Here is a 12,992-nt window from a genome sequence, read left to right on the forward strand (position 1 = left end):
ATGACATGGAGGAGTGTTCTCGACACCTTCTGCGGTCGATATACGAGGGGTTTGAAACATCTTCTAGAGCAATGGTAACACCCATCGCAGCCCGTAGGATGGCATGGTTACGTTCTAGTACGATACGAGAAGATTTACACGAGAAACTAACGAACCTCCCGTGTACAGGAGACAACCTGTTCGGAGAACGTTTTCAAGACACAGTCGGCAAATTAAGAGGAAGCTCTAGCAGTCCAATCCTTATCATCACAACCTCACTACTCGACCACGCGTCGTTATGTAGGATCTACTCGTAGACAATCCTACGCTCGTAGACCTTACAGGTCTTATCAATCTCTTTGTACACAGACCTATCCATCTTACCAGCGTCCTCCACCGCAACAACACAACCCAACTCAAAGTAGGGGTAAGCCACGTAACCAAAGACAGCAGACACAACCAGCTGCTGCAGTAAAATCAACGCCATCTTTTTAATAACCCAGCCACCACCTGGCAGAATTCATTCTTGCCTTGCAACCTGGGAGAGAATAACAACAGATCAATGGGTTTTAGAGAGAGTACAACATGGCTATCAAATCCAATTCACCACAAAACCCATACTACCTCACCTTTCCTCTCTAAAGAGTCAAAGCTTCCAACCACAGCTGGGGGAAGAAATTGCTTTGCTTCGCAAACAGAAGGCTATTCAACAAATTTTCCCGAAAACCCAACAGGTGGGGTTTTATTCCCCATACTTCCTCATACCCAAAATGTCAGGGGGCCTTCGCCCCATATTAGATCTACGGGAATTGAACAAATTCTTGACCAAAGAAAAATTCAAGATGGTATCGTTGAAGTCGATCCTACCTCTGATCCAACCCAACGACTGGCTGTGTTCCATCGATCTAAAGGATGCTTACACACATATTCCAATCCATCCATCCTCTTTGGCGATACCTGTGCTTCTGCTACAAGCATCATCACTATCAATACATAGTTCTTCCCTTTGGACTATCGGCTGCACCCAGGGTTTTCACCAAATGTATGGTTGTGGTGGTGGTGGCTCATCTCAGACAACAAGGTATAACCATATTTCTGTATCTGGACGATTGGCTGATAATCGCCTCAGCTCCAAGCATCTTAATCGATCACCTCCATCAGGTAATAGACTGCTTACAGGAATTAGGACCTAGTGATCAACTTTCAGAAATCAAACCTACAACCAACACAACAACTACAATTCATAGGAGCATGCCTGGACACCACTTGCAACCGGGCATACCTCCCAACCGAGAGTAACACAATTGCATCCACTTCTCAATGTGCTGAACCATACTCAGACACCTTCGGCGAGACAAATTTTGGTAGTTCTAGGCCACATGGCAGCGGCTATTTTCACATTTCCCAACACCAGGCTACACATGAGACACCTGCAATGGGGACTAAAATATCAATGGAAACAACACTCACAGCCGTTGACACAGACATTATCGTTGACCTCCGAGATGAGACGGGACATAACATGGCTTCTAGACTCCACCCTGTCCAAGGGAGCATTATTCAGTTCCCCTCCGCACAACGCAGTCTTAACCACAGATGCGTCTCGCAAGGGATGGGGAGCACATCTCGAGATTTATGAAACGCAAGGGTTATGGACAATCTCAGAGCAAACCCTGCAGATAAATTTATTAGAACTCAGAGCAATTAGAAATGCACTACAAGTGTTTCAGGACCACCTGAAAGGACGCAGGGTCATGATCTTCATGGACAATCAAGTGGCGATGTTTTACATCAACAAACAAGGAGGGTCCAGTTTATGGTCCCTTTGCAAGGAGACCCTGACAATCTTCGGACATGTTCACAGGAACTGCATATATCTACAAGCAACTTACCTACCAGGAATTGCAAACACACGAGCGGACAGGCTCAGCCGCATCTTTCATCCTCACGAATGGGCACTCAATTCAGAAGTCGCCCAACACATCTTCATGCAGTGGGGAACGCCTGCGAATAGATCTCTTTGCAACGGAAATCAACGCTCAAGTTCCCGAATTCTGCTCGATAAGACCAAGCCAATTCAGGATCGCTCAGGACACCTTCCTCATTCCGTGGACGACAGGCCGCCTGTATGCCTTTCCTCCCATACCACTCATAACAAGGACAATTCAAAAGTGCATAACGGACAAAGCTCAACTAATACTCATAGCCCTGACTTGGCCGAGGCAACCGTGGTACAGTTTTCGTCTCCAACTATCCATCACGGACCCAATTCGATTACCGAATCGTCCAGATTTTCTCTGCCAAGATCAGGGGACGTTCCTACATCCACTCCATTCGTCTCTCCATTTGACAGCGTGGAGATTGAGAGGCTTCTTCTAACAGAGCAGGGAGTTTCCACTTTGGCACAATTCATCTTATTAGAATCCAGGAAACTCTCAACCAGGAAAAATTATAGCTATAAATGGAGACTCTATTCTACCTGGTGCATTTCCATAGGCGTACCATCATTGGACTTCGCCGCGAACAGTGCGCGTCCCGCGGCATGCCGGTGAGAGAGAATGTGTGTCGGGGAGGGTTAGAGAGAGCTTGGGGAGGGGATACCGGTGAGAGAGGGGGGTGACAGAGCATGGTTGGTGAGAAGGGGGTGGAGAGGATGTGAGAGCGTGGGAGGTAAGAGAGGGTGGGTGGAGGGATGCTTGTGGGTTTCAGAGAGAGCGAGCCTATAAGGGGAGGGGGATGCCGGTGAGAGAGAATGTGTGTGAGAGAGAGGAGAGGGGGTGTGGGGGAGTGTGAGAGTCAGCTTGGTTGGTAAGAGGGGGAGTGCGGGGGATGCTTATACAAGAGCATATGTGCCAATAAAAAGGCTTGCCACCCGAGCGTAGAATGGGTACAGTTGCTAGTTGACATTTGGAAGTGTCCGTCTTGGCTCTGTTGGCTCCGGCCATATTTTATGGAGGATTGGGAACATGACAGTAAAGTCCCTGGAGGGAATCCATCTGTTCTTCTGCCTGCATGAATTAGCATATTTCTTAGCGGTCAGACAGGTGAATCCAGAACCAGTGGGTTATGCACCTCTACCAGCAGATGGAGACGGAGCAAAGCTGACATCACAGTATATATACCCTGCAGTGACATTAGCCCACCAGTATTCTCTGTCTCCATCAGATGGTGGACGTGCATCTCCCTACTAGTGATTGCTTAAAAAAAATTTTTTTTAAAGGAGAACAGAAGAATTATTGGCCCCACTCTCCTGTAGTGATAACTTATGAGGTCCCTCCCTCAGTTGAGAATTCCTGAGATTTCTTTTGATCCTTCCCCTTCGCTCCATGGTGAGACCACACCTTGAATACTGTGTACAATTCTGGTCGCCGCATCTCAAAAAAGATATAATTGCGATGGAGAAGGTACAGAGAAGGGCTACCAAAATGATAAGGGGAATGGAACAACTCCCCTATGAGGAAAGACTAAAGAGGTTAGGACTTTTCAGCTTGGAGAAGAGACGACTGAGGGGGGATATGATAGAGGTGTTTAAAATCATGAGAGGTCTAGAACGGGTAGATGTGAATCGGTTATTTACTCTTTCGGATAGTAGAAGGACGAGGGGACACTCCATGAAGTTAGCATGGGGCACATTTAAAACTAATCGGAGAAAGTTCTTTTTTACTCAACGCACAATTAAACTCTGGAATTTGTTGCCAGAGAATGTGGTTCGTGCAGTTAGTATAGCTGTGTTTAAAAAAGGATTGGATAAGTTCTTGGAGGAGAAGTCCATTACCTGCTATTAAGTTCACTTAGAGAATAGCCACTGCCATTAGCAATGGTTACATGGAATAGACTTAGTTTTTGGGTGCTTGCCAGGTTCTTATGGCCTGGATTGGCCACTGTTGGAAACAGGATGCTGGGCTTGATGGACCCTTGGTCTGACCCAGTATGGCATTTTCTTATGTTCTTATGAGTGCCTTAATGCGGTAGCTGGTGTTTCAGCCGGCGTGGAGTTAGCTGTAAAAAAAAAAAAAAACAGCTGGGAAAAAAAAAACCAGCTGAAAGGCAATAGGGGGCAGGAGGAAGAGCATGGCGGTGAAGGTCCTTACCCCCCCCCCCCCCCCCCACAGCTGGAGACCGATCTTGTACTCAGTTGGATGGGCTGAGCTCAGGAAAAGGGGTAATTTAAAAAAAAGAGAGAGAGAAGAAGGGGAGTTAAGAAGGGCATCCTCTTGCCACCCCGGTCTCTGTGCTCAGCACACCAATCCAACCATCGTTCCCGCCTCCAGGGGAGCTTACAGGATGTGGGCAGCTTGGCAGGTAGAGCAGCCTTTTTTGGCTATGCCCCATTCTTAGCCTTGTCTTGTTTACCGTGTGGTAAGCCACGGTGACATTTTTGTATATTTTTCTGCAGGCAAGGCTGCCCTCTTCAGTTCCCCTGGTTTGTGCTTGTGCGCTCAGCTGTGCGTCCAGTTTATATGCCTGATTGTACACCTGGTTGTGCGTCCAGGTTGGGCTCATAGGAACGCCTTCAGGGTGCCCATTTTTGGGAAGCACGCGTTATTTGTGCGCACTTTCTGAGTGTCCTGGTGGGAGCCCAGTTTTGTGTGCTTATCAAGGCACAGTGTTGCATGCCTAAATTTTGGACACCTAGCTTTTTGCAGCTGGGCGCACCATTATCAGATGTTTGTTAGGGCATATTGACAGAATGGTGCCCATTGCAAAGAAGCCTAAGCATCTTGCCCTATGTGTTGCTTGTCATATTCAGGCAGCCCAGTTTTGCGTTCCCTCTAACTTGTGTCAGCACTGTTTGGAGGCTCAGGGAGAATTGCCTCCGTTTGATTTTACTAAGCCCGGTTCTTCCCAGCCTGATGCAGGAATAGAGAAAGAGCTGCCAGAGGGTGTTGCCTGATTTTGGGACTCTCCTAACTGGTTCATCAATGGGGGAAGGTAGTTTAGTGGGCACAGATCCAATGCCCCCTGCTTTTGGCATAGTTCCCGCTGCCTTTTCTTGGATAAAATGTTTTCAAGGACTGCAGTCCTTTCTTCAGGCGCAGTCCCCGACTCTGGCCAATCTTGACAAGTCAGGATCGCAGGCTTTGGATTCCTGCACGCCTGGTGCTGTGAATAATCGTCAGAGTAAACCCAGATCTGCTGCGGGCCTTCCTGACAGGAATCCAGATGGCATGGATGATGAAACCAATCCTTCCCCTTTGGAAGATGAGGGAATTCCTCCGGGTTTGAAGCCGTGTAGAACTATGCTGTGTTTCTTTCATAGAGATGAGTTACCGGCTCTGATTTCCCAGACATTGAAGGTGCTGGGAGTTCCAGGCGATGAATCTGTCTGAGCTAAAGAAAGATCCCATTTTTGTTTCCTTGCATATAGCCTCTTGTTTCTTCCCTATTATGGAGGCCATTCAAGAATTGATTGATTTGGAATGGGGCGCCCCGAAAGCTAATTTTAAAGGGGCGAATCTTGGAAGGACTGTACCCCCTGGATCCAGCTGAGAGAGAGCAATCGTGTTTTCTGAAGATGGATTTGCTTGGCGTGCCATAACCAGGCGGATGACTATCCCCATAGAAGGGGGATCGGCCTTGAAGGATGCACAGGATAGGAGAATTGAAGCTATTCTTAAGCAGGCTTTTGAAACAATGGCAATGAATTTGCAGATAGGTTCCTGTTGTACCCTGATTAACTGCTCTCTCAGGAGGTCAATGAATCTATTATGAATTCCAGAGCAGTGATTAACCAGCAGCACCTTTTTGGCAGATGCGGGCTGCGATTTGGTCCACACTTCAGCCAGAGGGGTGGCTTCAGTAACAGCGGCTAGGCATCAGCTTGTCTGAGAAATTGGTCAGCCAATGCAACCTCTAAGTCTAACCTTATGAAGTTGCTCTTTAAAGGCTTGGAGAAAATGCCCAATAAGTGGGATGACTCCCAGGTTCCTCGATTACCAGAGGATAAGAAACAGATGATGTGCTTCTTCAGCACAAGAGGTCATACTAGGGGGTTCAGACTTTTTCAACCCTACAGAGGAGCGGCTTTTCAGAGGAGTCGACCTTTGAGTAGGTCTCAGTCCTTTTGTCCCAGGCAGCCCAGACAGGGCACAGGCTTGGATAGTGGAGCACCCCGAGCCTCCCAATGAAGGCGTGCTGACTCACTCCCGGGAACAGGAGGTAGGTCGCCTCTATCATTTTTTTTTTTAATCAAAGGCAGGTCGAGATCATGTCAGACCAGTGGTTTCTGGAGGCGATAAGAGATTGCTATGCACTGGAGTTTCACCTATTCTTCGGGACATATTCATGGTTTCTCCCTGCAACTCTTCGGGTTGTGCTTCAAGCGCCTATGTCGCAAGAAAATACGGACCGATTATTTCATTTGTTTCGTTGGGCCCAAGAAGGAGGGCTCTTTTCATCCCATCCTGGATCTCAAAGTGGTCAACCATCATTTGCATTTGACTCGTTTTCACGTGGAAACCTTGCTCTTAGTGATGATGGCAGTACAGTCAGGGGAGTTCCTGATATCTCTGGATTTGTCCGAGGCATACCTGCATATTCCCATCTGGCTAGAGCCTTAACATTTCTGCGTTTCATGGTTTTGGAGCGTCATTATCAGGTTTGACTGCTACCTTTTGTTTTGGCCACCACACCCAGAACTTTTTCCAAGGTTATGGTGGTGGTGGTGGCGGAGTTGAGAGAAGATGGGATCCTGGTACACCTGTACTTGGATGACTGGCTGATTTGGGCCAAGAGCTGGAAGAGAGCCTCTGGGTCTCACGCAAGGTGATCTCCTTGTTGCTGGAGCTAGGTTGGGCAGTGAACCTGGCCAGGAGCAATCTTCAGCCATCACAGTCGTTAGATTATCTTGGTGTTCAGTTCGATATGAAACAGGACAAGGTATTAGGGATGTGAATCGTTTTTTGATGATTTAAAATATCGTCCGATATATTTTAAATCGTCAAAAATCGTTAGAGCCGCAATACAATAACAATTCCCCCGATTTATCGTCAAAAAATCGTAAATCGGGGGAAGGGGGAGGGCGCCATTTCTACAAGCACCGGAGGTCCGAGAGTAAAAGATCACACCGGGACCCTTCCTCTGGACCCCAGGTAATTTAAGGCATTTTGGGGGGGTTCGGGAGGGTGGGGGATTTATTTTAAAGGGTCGGGGTGGGTTTTAGGGTTGTTTTAGTGTGCCGGTTTTCCCGCCCTCCCCCCCACTGGACCCCAGGTAATTTAAGGCATTTGGGGGGGGGTTCGGGAGGGTGGGGGATTTATTTTAAAGGGTCTGGGTGGGTTTTAGGGATGTTTTAGTGTGCCGGTTTTCGATTTACACGATTTTCACGATTTTCACGATATTTAAAAAACCCAAACAGCGACGATCCGATTCCCTCCCCCTCCCAGCCGAAATCGATCGTTAAGACTATCGATCACACGATTCACATCTCTACAAGGTATTCCTGAAGGAGGGCCATTTTCGGAAGCTGACAAACACAGTGCACCCAACAGTGTGGTCCTATCTACAGCTGCGTGCATTGATGGTGGCGACCCTGGAGCTGGTGCTGTGGGTGAGGCCACATATGCGTCCTCTTCAACGCACTTTGCTGTGTCGCTGGAGCCCACAGTCTCGGGACATTTCGATTTGGTTTCACCTGCCGATGGAGGTGTGTACTCAACTGCAGTGGTGGTTAAAAGCAGATTTATTTATTTTTATTTATTTAAAAGTTTTTATATACCGCACAATGGATAAATATATATCCGTCTAGATAAATATATCTGGATAAATATATATCCGTCTCTATAAATATATCTGGATAAATATATATCCGTCTCTCTAAGAGAGAGGATTTCCCTAAGATCACTGGACTGGCTAGTACAATAGATGCAAGCCTCCAGGGTTGGAGAGCCAACTGTTGAGAGCTGACAGTGCAAAGGCGCTGGAGTGCAGAAGTCTCTCTGGACCATCAGTTGGCTGGAAGCCTGTGTCGTCCAGTTGGCATACTTGCAGTTTGGCGACAGATTGCAGGGTCGAGCGGTCCGGATAATGTTGGAAAATGTAATGACAGGGGCTTACATCAATCAACAGGGAAGAACTGAGAGCTAGCAAGTTTTGCAGGAAAAAGCCCATCTTATGGAATGGGCGGACATGCATCTTCGGGAGATCTCAGCCTCGCAAATTGCAGGAAAAGACAATGTAAGAGCCGACTTTCTCAGTAGACAGAGTCTGGATCCAGGAGAATGGGAATTGTCAAACTTGGTGTTTCAGCTAATAGTGGATCACTGGGGCCTTCCATTTCTGGACCCACTGGCGACTGCTCGCAATGCGAAGGTTCGTCACTTCTGCAGTCGCAGGAGAGATCCAAAGTCTTTGGGCATGCCCTCCTGCTGGAGTGGCCAGAGGACAAGCTGCTGTATGCCTTTCCCCTGTGGCCCATATTGGACAGAATGATTCAGAAGATAGAGAATCACAGGGTGATGGTTCTTCTGTTGGTAGCAGATTGGCCCAGAAGACCGTGGTATGCAGATTTACAAAGGCTCCTGGTGGACTTTCCCTTCTGGTTTCCGGCGCACAGGGAACTGTTCTTCATGAAGATCCGACTTGATTTCGTCTTGCGGTATGGCCCTTGAGAGGGCTCAGTTGCTGAAACATGAATTTTCTACTGCGGTGTTTGCCACCTTACTACAAGTGAGAAAGTTCTCCACTTTCTTAGCTTGTGTGGTTTTAGCAAGTGTTTGAGGCTTGGTGTGAAGATCGAGGAGTTCTTCCTCATTCAGTTAAGATCCCCCTCATTTTGAAATTTTTGCAGGATGGATTGAGTAAAGGGTTGGCCCTTAATTCACTACAGGTACAGGTGGCGGCTCTTACCTGTTTCCGAGATCAGGTGAATGGTGGATCCTTATTGGTTCATCCAGATGTGGCCCATTTCTTGAAAGGAGTGAAGCATCTTAATCCTCCCTTGTGGTTACTGGTGCCTAATTTTGTATTTTTTAGCAGGTCTACTTTTTGGCCGATATGTAACCTTTCCTTGAGGTTACTGATCTTGAAAACGATATTTCTTGTGGTAATTTGTTCTATGCATCAAGTATCTGAACTACAGACCTTGTCTTGCCTAGAGCCATTTCTACAAGTGACTCTAGGACAATACAGCTGCGTGTATTGTTCTTTCCTTTTTTGCCAAAAGTGTTTTTGGATTTTCACTTGACTCAGTCCATTTCCCTGCCGTCTCTGGTCAGGGAAAAAGATGCAGAGGAGTATCGCTTATTGCGGTCCTTGGATGTCAAGAGGCATATCTTGAGGTAATTGGAGGTTTCTAAACATCTCAGGAAGACGGATAGTCTATTAGTTCTCCATGGTGGAAGTAAACAGGGAGAGCCAGCATCGCGAGCTACAATAGCCCACTGGATTAAGGAGATAGTCACGGCCGCATATGTGGATGCTGAGCAGCCATTGCCTAGTCAGGTTAGGGCTCATTCCACTAGGGCTCAGGCAGCGTCATGGGTGTAAGTTAGATTGTTGTCTCCCTTCAACATTTGCCAAGCTGTGACGTAATCCTCTTTACACACCTTTTCCAGGCATTTTCGCCTGGATGTGCAGGCCTGGGAGGATGAAGCCTTTGCATGTGCGGTTTTGACTGGACCACGGGCAGCCTCCCACTCTGTTCAGGAGTAGCTTTGGTACATTCCACTGATTCTGGATTTTCTTGTCTGAATGCTAAAAAGGAGAAATTACTACTTACCTGATAATTTCCTTTTATTTAATACAGACAGGTGGATCCACCTTCCCATCCTTGGCCGCCAAATGGTTGTGCTATGGGGTTCCTGCATGACTGCGTGTTCCGGGGGTTACTGGTAAATGTCAATCTATTCCCTAGACTGGTGGTGTTCCATTCCTTGTCTGAGCTCAGTGGTTTCCTGTTAGCTGAGTGCTAGAGTGGTTGTCTGTTAATAATCAAGCCATAGTTGGCTTATGCAGAGAATACTGGTGGACTGATGTCACTGCACGGGTATGTATTCTGTCATGTCAGCTTTACTCTGTCTCCATCTGCTGGTATAGATGCATAACCCACTGGTTCTGGATCCACCTGTCTGTACTAAAGAAAAGGAAATTATCAGGTAAGTAGTAATTTCTCCTTTGACCTCCTGTAATTAGGCAGGAATACATTAAAACAGCAGGAAATGTCAGAGCCCTAGAACCACAGTCTGCTTCCAGGGTTGAAGGGATCCAGCATCACGAAAAACCATCTGGAGGGATTGCAGCCGCCCTCTAGCCTTGATTGTGACTTTCCCATGCAGGCAAATACTAGACCACTTGAAATAAAGAGCTTGATTTATCCAAGGTTTTCTCCCAGTCTATGGTAATCTCCTCAATATATTGTACCTGGTTGATTGGATTTAGCTCTGCATTGCATCCCTCGGTTGACTTGTCAGTGTTTTAGTTTGTACAGTGCCATGTACATATATCAGCACTATAGGAAAAGTGTAAAAAAAAAAAAAATCTTGAACGGTAATTGAACTTGCTACTTTCTTCCTGTTGTAGCTTCGACAGCTGTCACGTGTGAATCATCCGAATATCGTGAAGCTGTATGGAGCCTGCCTGAATCCAGTAAGTTTGTCTCTCTTGAAACTGTAAAATTCTTTGATGGTGGTGAATTACTAAAGAATAATAGCTTGGGGAGTTTTAGCTCGCCTTTCCAAATGATGCTGAAGGTTGCTTGCAGCATTATTAGAATTCAGGTACAGTACGTCCATGCCTTGGAGCTTGCAGGGTATCTGAGGCAATGAGAAATAAAGCGTCAGTGGTGAAAGATTTGATTTGAGCCCTGGTTTCTCAAGTTCTCAGCCCCTTGCTGTAACCACTAGGCCACCATTCCTCCTGAGTAAATCTTAGCAACTGGGCTGTGGTCTCATACAAAAAAAATGGATTGCTAAAAGCTAATTCAGCTGAATTGGCAGTTGAGAGAGAGAAAATACAAACATTTGTTTAAATCTTTTAATCTATTTTAGAAAATAGCTAGGATCCTTGGCAAAGAGTTCTCTTACCAGAGTAAATGCCCTGGACTTAGATACCCTTATCACAAGATATAGGGAGGGTAATTTTCAAAGTAACTTCATAGGTAACACTTGTTTCTAATCTAATCGTAGACTCACATACCACCCTTTTAGTTCCATAGGCCACACAGAGTGGCTTTTAACAAAAGGAAATACAATTAAATAAGTACAAATTACACATTAAAATACATTTCATAAATAATTCAAACATCCAATACAATAAATAATGAAAAATTTTAAAAAAATGACCTTAGCACCCAACTAACTCTCACTCCCTGCTCTCACTAGGGTAAGAGTCAGCTGAGGCAAATATGTCAGTATAACATAGCAAAGTTAATTTACAAAACCCCCCAAATCTAAACCTCATTGGTAGCTCAAGGCGAGTTAGTCAGGTACTGTAATTATTCCCCTGTCCCCAGAGGGCTTACAAGCTAAGGGGCTCATTCACTAATACCGTGGTAGTCACAAAGCCGCGATAAATGGCCCTGCTGCCGTGTGATTCCTGCAGTATTTTTCCTCGTGGTTAAATACCGTGCTGGTAAATGTGATGGTGGCCCAATCGCATCTCCCTCTCCCCACTGAAAGTTCAGAAAACTCCCCAGGGGGTCTCCACAAGTTCTACCCAACTTCAACCACCACTGGAGGCGGCCATATTAAAAATAAAAGTTTAAATAATTGTATATCTTGGTGCTGCCTCCAACCCCTCCCCTTCAATAAAAAATTGTGACCCTCCCAAGACTGGACCCTTCCACCCTCTATCGTAGCCCACCTTCCGGACTCCCGCAAGACTTACTATGGTTTTCCTAGTAATTTAGTGAGGGCCAGGAGAATCCCTGGGCCTGATGGTGGCCATCTTTCAAAATGGTGCCGGAGCCCATATCTTGCGATGGGGGAAATGCTGGGCCCAGCTGCCTGATGCCATTTCAAAATGAGGCTGCTACCAGGCCAAAGCCTAGGAGGCTCTCGGGGGCTACAACCTTTTATTGAAGGGGAGGGGTGGGTTGTGGGACCAGCATAGAACTGTACAAATCATTTTACCTTTTTATTTTTAATATGGCCACTTCCAAGGATGGTGGAGGGGGGCAGGAACAGGGGGTCTGTGGAGATCCGGGGTGTCCTCTGAGCTCTCAGGGGGTGGGGGGTGGGGTGGATTTTAGGGTGATGTGGGATGAGCAGCCCCTTTAAGCCATGCCCCCAGATGCAACGGGACGTGTGTTAACATCCTGCTGCTCTCGGGGGAATTTAGCTACAACTCTTGAGCTGTAGCTGGTTTCATGTCAAATAATGCGGTTTGTGATTATTTTGGCAAGCCGCAATGGCAGGGCTGAAATAACATGAGATGTTTCCTATTATCCCCATATTAGGCAATTTTCTGCACGAAAAACAGCATTTCCTAATGCGTCTTAGTGAACGAGGCTCTTACTTTTTATATCTGAGGCAATGGAAGGTGAAGCGACTTGCCCAAAGTCAGAAGGACGCGGGATTTGAACCTGGATTCCCTAGTTCTCAGCCCATTGCTCTAATTGCTAGGCTAATTCTCCTTTCCACTGTACTAGTTGTCATCCTTTTTCTTCTTTTTTTTTTTTCTTACCTACGCATATGCCAGTAACCGCAAAACTCTGTGTTTCCTGTTCCTATTGTACTCTAGTCACATGCTTCATCCTCCTTGCCTCCTTTCATTGGCAATACTCCCCCAATTCAAAATCCTTTTCTTGCATTGAAATGTCATCATGGACTGATCCCTTTTCTCATGTTTTGCTTCCCCCACCTCCTGCTACACTTTTAACTTCGTACCCTGTGCCTCGCACGAAGCTAGCATTGCTCTGCTTCCATGCTTTCTCCTTGCATGTTCCCTTCCAATGGAATATGCTTGCCCCCTAACAGTCAGGTTTCAGCATCTCTCTTCACTTTTCACTTTCTGTTAAAGACCTGCATCTTCGGAGTAACTTGCCCTTAAGTGACCTCAGTCCTTCAGTTGTCCTC

General features: G+C 46.5%; 1 protein-coding gene across 3 annotated transcripts in view; it reads left to right on the forward strand.

The window, feature by feature from the left end:
• The window catches only part of MAP3K7 (mitogen-activated protein kinase kinase kinase 7), a 206,528-nt gene that overhangs the window by 31,508 nt on the left and 162,028 nt on the right, over window positions 1–12,992 (forward strand). For all 3 annotated transcript variants that reach the window (XR_003855623.1, XM_029595409.1, XM_029595408.1), the window contains exon 3: window positions 10,498–10,563. Coding sequence is in view for 2 of the 3 variants with exons in the window: in XM_029595409.1 (XP_029451269.1) it covers window positions 10,498–10,563 (66 nt within the window). In the remaining variant the exon portion in view is untranslated. The remainder of the gene's footprint in view (window positions 1–10,497; window positions 10,564–12,992) is intronic.

The sequence above is a fragment of the Rhinatrema bivittatum genome, chromosome 3, assembly GCF_901001135.1.
Source record: "Rhinatrema bivittatum chromosome 3, aRhiBiv1.1, whole genome shotgun sequence".
NCBI lineage: Eukaryota > Metazoa > Chordata > Amphibia > Gymnophiona > Rhinatrematidae > Rhinatrema > Rhinatrema bivittatum.